Genomic DNA, 8,474 nt, shown 5'->3' on the forward strand with positions numbered 1-8,474 from the left:
TTAAAAAATTCACGAAATACCAAAATACAAAAGAAAATATGAAAATTTAATATATTTTTGTATTCTTGTGTATTTATTGATTTTAAAAAAAATTATAAATATTTTACTTTTACATCTAAGGTGCATCTAAAAAATTTTTAAAAAAAATTTGCTTAAATTTAAAAAATATTCATTAAAAACCAAAAATATTAAAAATGAAAAATTCAATTTTCAGAAAATTCAATCTAAAAAATTGAAACCAAATATATTAGATTTTTATTTTTATTTCTCTTTTTGTTTCCTATTAGAATTCTTATTTTTATTTCTCTTTTTGGTTCTGATTTTTTATTTTTTTATTATTTAAAGGTCAAAGTATTATGCTATCTAAACCAACATTTCCAGTACAAAACAATTCAAAACATATATACACACTATACAGGAAACTGAATCATAACATTTTTTGTTTGGTTTAATTTTCATAATCAATTTTTTTTTTAAATTATGAAAAAATAAAAATTAATTTGGTGTAAGAAATTAAATTTTTTTAAAAAAATGCTCATCATTTTCACATGATTTTTTTCTTTTTTTCGGTGCAAAATTAATTTTTAAATAACCAACATTCCTGGTACAAGGCAATTCAAAACATATAGTACATATATAAAATATTAACTTGGTGTAAAAAAAATAGTCATCATTGTCATGTTGTTTGGAGGGACAATTTACATGTACTGAAAAATTAGAGGGAAATGGATACAATGGTGTGTATTGTTTTATAAGGGATGGGAAGGGTATTTTGGACATTTCAATGTTTGTTGTTGCTGATGTCACTCTTTTTGGTTACTTTTGTAACGTGCTTTTAACAGAAAGGGGAACTTGGCAATTATTTTCAAAAGCAAGGGGGGTTTGTGTAACTTTTGAAACCATAGAAAATGTATCTGTAATTAAGGTAAACCTCATGAAAAGTAAGCGTAATTTACCCTACAAATAATGAAAGGAGAAATAACCTGACAGTGAGATCAGAAAAAAGTAATTACAAAAAGGTGAAATACATTATAAAAATTAATAATTACAATTATAATTTTTTTATTAATTTATAATTAATTTACATTGAAACAATGTCAGTGTAATTGTAATTAAAAAATTAAAAAAAAAAAGACATATTTGATAATTACCTATTATGCTATTAGTTACGATTTAGTTTTTTTTTTTTGGTTGATAATTTGGTATTCATTCTAATAGATCAAATAATCCAATAGACCAAACCAACCATCAACTAGCAAGGGCCCAGTTAAAGTCGGAGAACTTGAGATCATAGAGAGAACATTACATCAGGTCATGACCACCAAGTCAATCCCTCGGAATTAGTTACGACCAAAAAGATTTTTAATTATCTCCTAACTACTGTTGTGACAAAATGATTTACATTTTCATCTACAAAAGTTAGTGGTGTTAGATTAGCACTTTGGCCAAGTTGAACTCACATTCGCTCCTTTCAAAGACTAAAGACTTGTCTCTCAATTTCACTTTTAAGAGTAGAATTTAAGATCTCTCTTTAAGAGAGACTTGGTAGTCAAAGAATTAGCGACACAAATTACAATACCTTGATTTACATAAAATGATACTCTCTTTGTCTCAAAATATTAGTCATTTTTTAAGAATCTACATTTCTTTTTTAGTACAATTATTACTTTAAAAACATGTTCTTTCCAAAACCACTCTTTGGTAAAACAACTATTACATATAAAAAAAACATTAATGTTAATGAATTTAAAAGAAAATGGCAAAATAAAATATTCATAGTATTTTAATCCTTAATTTTTTAAAATAGACTAATATTTTAGAACAATAAAAAATGAAGTAACAGACTAATATTTTAAAACTAGAGGGGCATCAATACCACAAAATGTTGTAACCGGAATATAATAGAATTTCCATTAATAGAATCTCTCAGATTGTTATGCATTAACAACTATGGAGAAATTGGCCTATTTTAACTCTGCCAACCATATATATCTTAATCATACGACAGAAGCAGAGAGAGAGAGAGAGAGAGAGAGAGAGAGGACAAGAAGGCGATGAATCTAAGACCCATCATCGTTATGTACTATGTCTTTTGTGAGCTATATATTTTGAGGCCACCTGCGTTGCTTTTTCTCTCAAACACACCTAAAAACACACTAGCATTTATTTACTCTCTCCAGCCAAACCAACCAAACTGAATCATGGTAAGTCTGCTGCTACTATCATCATCTCTCTATCTCTATCTCTCTCTCTCACTCTCCAGATTTAATGTTTCGTGTCATGGGTTTGCAGGGGGACGAGGAAACTAAAAAACCAGCCTATGAGGCCCTGAAAACTTGGAATGGCAATAAAGAGAAAGGTGGATTCAGAGCTAGTTCGTTTCTGTTTGGTGAGCTAAACATGTTCTTGGGATTTGTCTCGCTTGCAATATGCTTTTAATTATTAAATCACGTGACATTATCAATAATGAGATAGAATACGATTTATAATGACATAATTGTGACATTTTTAAAATTATAAGTTATATAATATTGGGTGTTTTAGTTTGAGATAAAAGAAATATAAAGGGCAAATTATGCTTATATTTTGTTCTTTATGTCATTTTGATTCCTACTTTAATTGAGATTAATTCATTGAGTTAATCAAGTTTATAATTTTACTCCTAAAAATATGTGTACATTGAAAAAAAAAAACTAACTGTAATTAATTGAATTAAATTGAGACAAAATCATAAATTTAAAGTCAAAATCGAACAAATTGAAATTACATAGATTAGAATAATACCATATAATTTTGTATAAAAATTGTGTATATATATCATTACTCAATCAAGATACAAAAACATTACGATATAAATTATAATCTAACAATCAAAGGTGCATCATCTATTGCAAAGTGATAGAGATGTTTGAGAAAAGAGAATCTAAAAATCCAACACTTTAAAAACTTGAATTAGCTTTATGTCAACATTGTCATTAATTATCTATCTATATATGCAGTGTTGGTGTTATTTGAGAACATGGCATTTGTGGCAAACATGGTGAGCTTGGTGCTATACTTCTCTCAGCAGATGCACTTCGATCTGGCTGGCTCTGCAAATACTCTTACAAACTTCATGGGTGCTACTTTCTTGCTCTCCATTGTTGGTGCTTTTATTTCAGACACTTACTTGGACAGATTTCATACTTGTCTTATTTTTGGATTACTCGAAGTACTGGTAAGATCATTATATATACCATCAATATTTCTTATCTCTTTTTTTCTTTTTCTTTTTCTTTTTCTTTTTTTATTTATGTTTTTGAGATCTTCTTTATTACATAATTGCGTAGTCATGTGATTTTATTATATTTATTTTTCTAAAAAAATTAGAACATATATATAATTTTTAAAATAGATATTATATTTTTAAGATAAATATAATAAAATGGTGTGATTATAATTATTAAATTAATCTAAATTTTTATTTTATTTTATTATTTTGTATGAATAATCTGCGCACGAGGCACCCAAGATGAAAAGATTGAGATCACTTGAGTAACAGGTGGTGACCCCACTACAGTCCATTGGTGAAATCTCTAGGAATAGTATACTTTCCAAGAGTCATGTTTCCTTTTACAAATTTATTAACATATCATTAGGCCTGCCATTTGGGGCTGGATTCTAAAAGAGCTAAGGCCCGTTTGTTTTAGGGGTAGGATAGAGGAGATTGATAATGAAGGGATTAATAGTGAGAGAATTAAGTAAAATTGTGTTTATTTTGATGATAGTTGTTAGTGTAGAGATTGTTAAATTATTTTTATATAAAATAATAAAACAAATAAAAAAAATACAAAAAACATTAAACATTAATGTTTTAAAAAAAAATGCCCAACACGTAAAAAATTTTTAAAAAATAAAAATAAAAAAATAAAAAAATCAGAAAAAAATAAAATAAATAAATTAATGATTTTTACTTAACAAAAAATACAAAAAATTAAACATTAATGTTCAAAAAAAAATGTCCAACAAGTAAAAAATAAATAAAAATAAAAAATTTCTAGTCCGCGGGACTATTTTTCTAATACCATATCCTGAAGGCCCATTATCACATCATTCTTTATTGATTTTATGTAAACACATTTGATTGAATATTACTAAGAATTACATTGCACTATTGTTTTGTAGGCATTGGTGATGATGACAATTCAAGCACATGACTCAAAGTTAAAACCAAGCCCCTGTAACAACAAGTCAACATGTGTGAAAGGTGGAATAGCAGTGATGTTCTATGCCTCTCTGTACCTACTGGCACTGGGTAATGGTGGGGTGAGGGGGGCTCTGGCTCCACTGGGTGCGGACCAGTTCGATCACAAGGACCCAAAAGAAGCCAAGGCTCTAGCAAGCTATTTCAACTATCTGTTGCTGAGCACCACAGTTGGGGCTGCTGTGGGGGTCACTATAATCGTGTGGGTCAGCACAAATAGAGGGTGGTGGAAGGGTTTTTTTATATGTACAATGGCCACAGCCGTTGGATTCTCTGTTTTTGCACTTGGAAAGCCTTTCTACCGCCTACAACAACCTGGAGATGGCCCCATCATTAGAATTGCCCAGGTCCTCTCTCATCTCTCTCATGGATCCTATCAATCCCAATCCCAATCCCAAAAACAAAATAATGTTTGGTTTGTCTCTTAAGATATGTTTTCAGAAAAAAAAAAAAAAAAAAAAAAAATTCAAAAATATGTTTAGTCGAATTTTTTTTAAAATATTGTAAAATCATTTTTCCCTATACTACTTATCAATCAATTATTTTTTCTCTCTCACACCTATCTATTCAACTATTGAATTTCCTAAACTCTCTCCAAAAAATTATTCTTAAAATACAAACCAAACCAAGCATACACTTTTCTTTGAGAATTTTTTCAAATAATTATACTTGAAAATCTAAGAACACATAGACCACGTCATATATGTCTACTTCTGTGGTTGATTTTTATACAAATAAAAAAACTGCATAGTTTTTATTTATTTATAAATAAATAAACTGCATCTTGATTGGTTTTTTATTTAAAAATGATTGGTGTACAACTCAATACGTATATAGATAATAAAAAAAAATGTATGCAAAATTATACTACAAATTAAGAGTCCATCGCTTAAAAATAAATCAATAAATAAACCACCAAGATACTTGTTTAATATAGAAATGTCACTATACATTATTCTGATCAATAATTTTTTATGAAAATTTCGGAAGCCAATAATTTTTTAAATTTTTTTATTTATATATAATTACTCATTTCTAAATTTTTTGTGCTTTTGTATCAATCTATTCATCACATAATTATGAGAATTTCGATACATGATTATGTGATAGGAAATGTATAAAAACAAAGGGAAAATTTTGAAACATAAAATCCGCTCTATTTATAAGCACTCATTTATTTTTTTCCTCTCTCATGTTTATAATATTTAAAATTTTTATTTTTCATATTATAGGAATAATGGCTAAGAGTATCTCCAACGGTGACTCAAATTTTTCATCAAATTTGAGTAAAAAATGACCCATTTCATTAAATTAGATACCACTCGCTCCAACGGTTCACCTTTCACCAAATCTATCCCGGGACAACCGGGTGGTCGACCGGCCGGTTGACCGGTTAGGCAAAAAAATTTTTTTTTTTTTTTTTTTTGCCGAATTGTCTGAACTTTTTTTTGAACTTTCTGAACTTTTTCCGGACGACCGGGCCGGTCGACCGGCCGGTTGACTGGTTAGGCAAATTTTTTTTTTTTTTTTTTTAACGGTTTGAACTTTTTTTCCTGAACTGTTTGAATCTTTTATTGGTTGACCGGTTGGTCAACCGGCCGAGCAACCGGCTGGTTGACCGGTGTACCTCTTTCAACGGTCAGTAACAGTGATTTAGTAAAATCTGTGTCTCGTTCTCAGTTTGATGCTTTTTTTGCTGAAATCTCATTTTGATATCAATCTGGTGCAACGGTTGGAGTTTGAAAAAGTAGATTTTTCATCAAAATTTGAATTTAATGCTGGGTTTGATTCACCGTTGAAGATAGTCTAATGTATTTAATATGTGTTATCTTTGGATGGGTTTTGACAGGTAATACTTGTGTCATTTAAAAACCGCAAGATGTCACTTCCAGAGAGCCCCACTGAACTGTACGAGATCACTGAAAAGGATTTCGTTTCTCAGAACGAAAAAATTCCACGCACAACGCAATTTAGGTGATTTACTTTGAATTGATTAATTTGGAAAGAAAAAAAAAATACATTTTTGTTGATTCATATTATTTGTTTGAATAAGTAAAAATGAGATAAAATAAACTATTGATGTATTTTAAAATTAGGGGTAATTATGGGTCAATAGTTCGTTCAACCCGCCCACCCAACCTAACCCGATATTTTTAGAGTTTGAAAAAATTATTTAACCCATAGGACTAGGCTTAATTGGATTAAAATTCTATGTCCATTTAATATCTGAGTTAATTTGGAATAAAGAGTTCTAACCCAATCCAACCTGACCCATCAATTTATACAAGACAGTATATATAACTCTATTTAAAACTTATATTAAAATATTTGTTAAATGATCATATAATTTTATCAGGGAATTTTGTTAATGTACCAAATTCACATAATAATTAAAATGAACCAAATAATTTAATATCTTTTTAATATCAAAAAAAATATTAAATAAAAAATCAATAACATATATCTATTAGGTTAAGTGGGTGGGGTTTGGAATCAATTTTTTTTTTAACTGAATTTAAAATGACTAGATTAAGTTTAATGCTAGACTCAGATCAAATTTAAAATAACACATATTTTTACTATATAGTAAAAGTGAGGCCTAAACCCAGCCAAACCCAAAATTTCTCCACTCTTAATTTAAACTAAATATGATAAAGAGAATATTAATCCAAACAAAATATATAATTATTTGTTTTCTTTTCACTCTCTCAAGTACAAAATATAATTCTGATTTTGTTGAGTTCAGCTGCCTGGACAAAGCAGCAATCCTGGGAGCTGACACGAAACCATCTCCATGGACAGTCTGCACAGTAACTCAAGTAGAAGAAGTCAAAATCCTAACCAGAATGATGCCAATCATAGCCAGCACAATCATCATGAACACCTGCTTAGCCCAACTCCAAACCTTCTCGGTCCAACAAGGCTACAGAATGAACCGTTTACTCAACAAATTCGAAGTCCCAGCCCCATCCGTCCCAGTCATCCCCCTTGTCTTCATGTCCATCCTCCTCCCCATCTACGAATTCGTCTTCGTCCCCGCCGCCCGTAAGCTCACGGGCCACCCCTCCGGCATCACCCAGCTGCAGCGTGTCGGGGTCGGCCTCGTCCTCTCCGCCGTCTCCATGGCTGTTGCCGCCTTAGTCGAAGTCAGAAGGAAACAACACTCTCTCAAAAACCCATTAAAACCCATAAGTCTGTTTTGGCTCTCTTTCCAGTATGGCATTTTTGGGATTGCTGACATGTTCACATTAGTTGGGTTGTTGGAGTTTTTCTACAAGGAAGCACCTGTTTACATGAGATCACTCTCCACTTCTTTTACTTGGATTTCACTCTCTTTGGGCTACTTTTTGAGCACTGTGTTTATTGATATTATTAACTCTGTGACTAAGAGAGTTACTAAGAGCAAGCAAGGGTGGTTACATGGGCAAGACTTGGATCACAACAACTTGGACTTGTTTTACTGGTTTTTGGCTATTCTGAGTTGTCTTAACTTTGTTAACTATCTGTATTGGTCTTCATGGTACAAGTACAAGACTGAGGAGCCTAAGATCGATTCGTCGGTGGCGATGTCAGTGAGCAAATTGCCTTTTCTGAAGGAGGAAAGTAATGCTGGAAATGAAGGAAAAGAAGCATCATCCTGTGTTGAGAATACTCAAGGAGAAGAAGCATCATCCTGTGTTGAGAATACTCAAGGAGAAGCAAAGTAGAAAGGAGTAGAATGGGCATGTATGTGTAATTTATGTACTACCCTAGTATTGTTATTATGGCTTTGTGTGGGGTTTGTTTGTAATTTTTGGTTTTGTCTCTCTGGTTGAGCTTTGGGAGAGAATGTGTTTAGCGCTACTTGATTTTGTAATAAGATTGTAAACGCATATATATATATATATGTATGGGAGAAATTTTATGTCCTTTAATCACGATATTTGTGATTTTTTGTTTTAATTTATTAGGAGGTTAGTTATAACTTGATTATATATGTTATGATATTAATTGCGGCTCAATGTAATATTGATTATTACATTATTTTGATTATAATCAAAGATTTCAAATTTGTGGGTCATAACTAGTATGTACCATATCATTATCCTCTATATATATATATATATGGTCAACTTTCAACCTTTGGATATATTAAAAAAAATGAATTTCCTATGTTGGTTCTTCTTTTTATATTTTTTCATTTTTTCTTTTATGATGTGTATTTATGATTTTCAAATTTTACTCTTGGTTC

General features: G+C 30.5%; 1 protein-coding gene across 1 annotated transcript; it reads left to right on the forward strand.

Moving 5' to 3' along the window:
• Nucleotides 1–1,977: 1,977 nt before the first annotated feature.
• Nucleotides 1,978–8,160, forward strand: LOC114307533 (protein NRT1/ PTR FAMILY 4.5). The gene is made up of 6 exons (XM_028252925.2): nucleotides 1,978–2,204; nucleotides 2,293–2,389; nucleotides 3,000–3,217; nucleotides 4,165–4,590; nucleotides 6,093–6,217; nucleotides 6,990–8,160. The coding sequence occupies exons 1-6, from the start codon at nucleotides 2,202–2,204 to the stop codon at nucleotides 7,948–7,950; spliced, it is 1,830 nt and encodes a 609-aa protein (XP_028108726.2). The 5' UTR covers nucleotides 1,978–2,201; the 3' UTR covers nucleotides 7,951–8,160.
• The last annotated feature ends 314 nt before the right edge of the window (nucleotides 8,161–8,474 follow it).

Source organism: Camellia sinensis, chromosome 2 (assembly GCF_055761805.1).
Source record: "Camellia sinensis isolate YWXY chromosome 2, ASM5576180v1, whole genome shotgun sequence".
Taxonomy (NCBI): domain Eukaryota; kingdom Viridiplantae; phylum Streptophyta; class Magnoliopsida; order Ericales; family Theaceae; genus Camellia; species Camellia sinensis.

Coding starts and splice junctions, on each gene's coding strand:
- LOC114307533 (XM_028252925.2), top strand. Junction 2,390..2,999: donor AGCTAGTTCGTTTCTGTTTG/GTGAGCTAAACA, acceptor CTATATATGCAG/TGTTGGTGTTATTTGAGAAC. Junction 4,591..6,092: donor CCATCATTAGAATTGCCCAG/GTCCTCTCTCAT, acceptor GGGTTTTGACAG/GTAATACTTGTGTCATTTAA.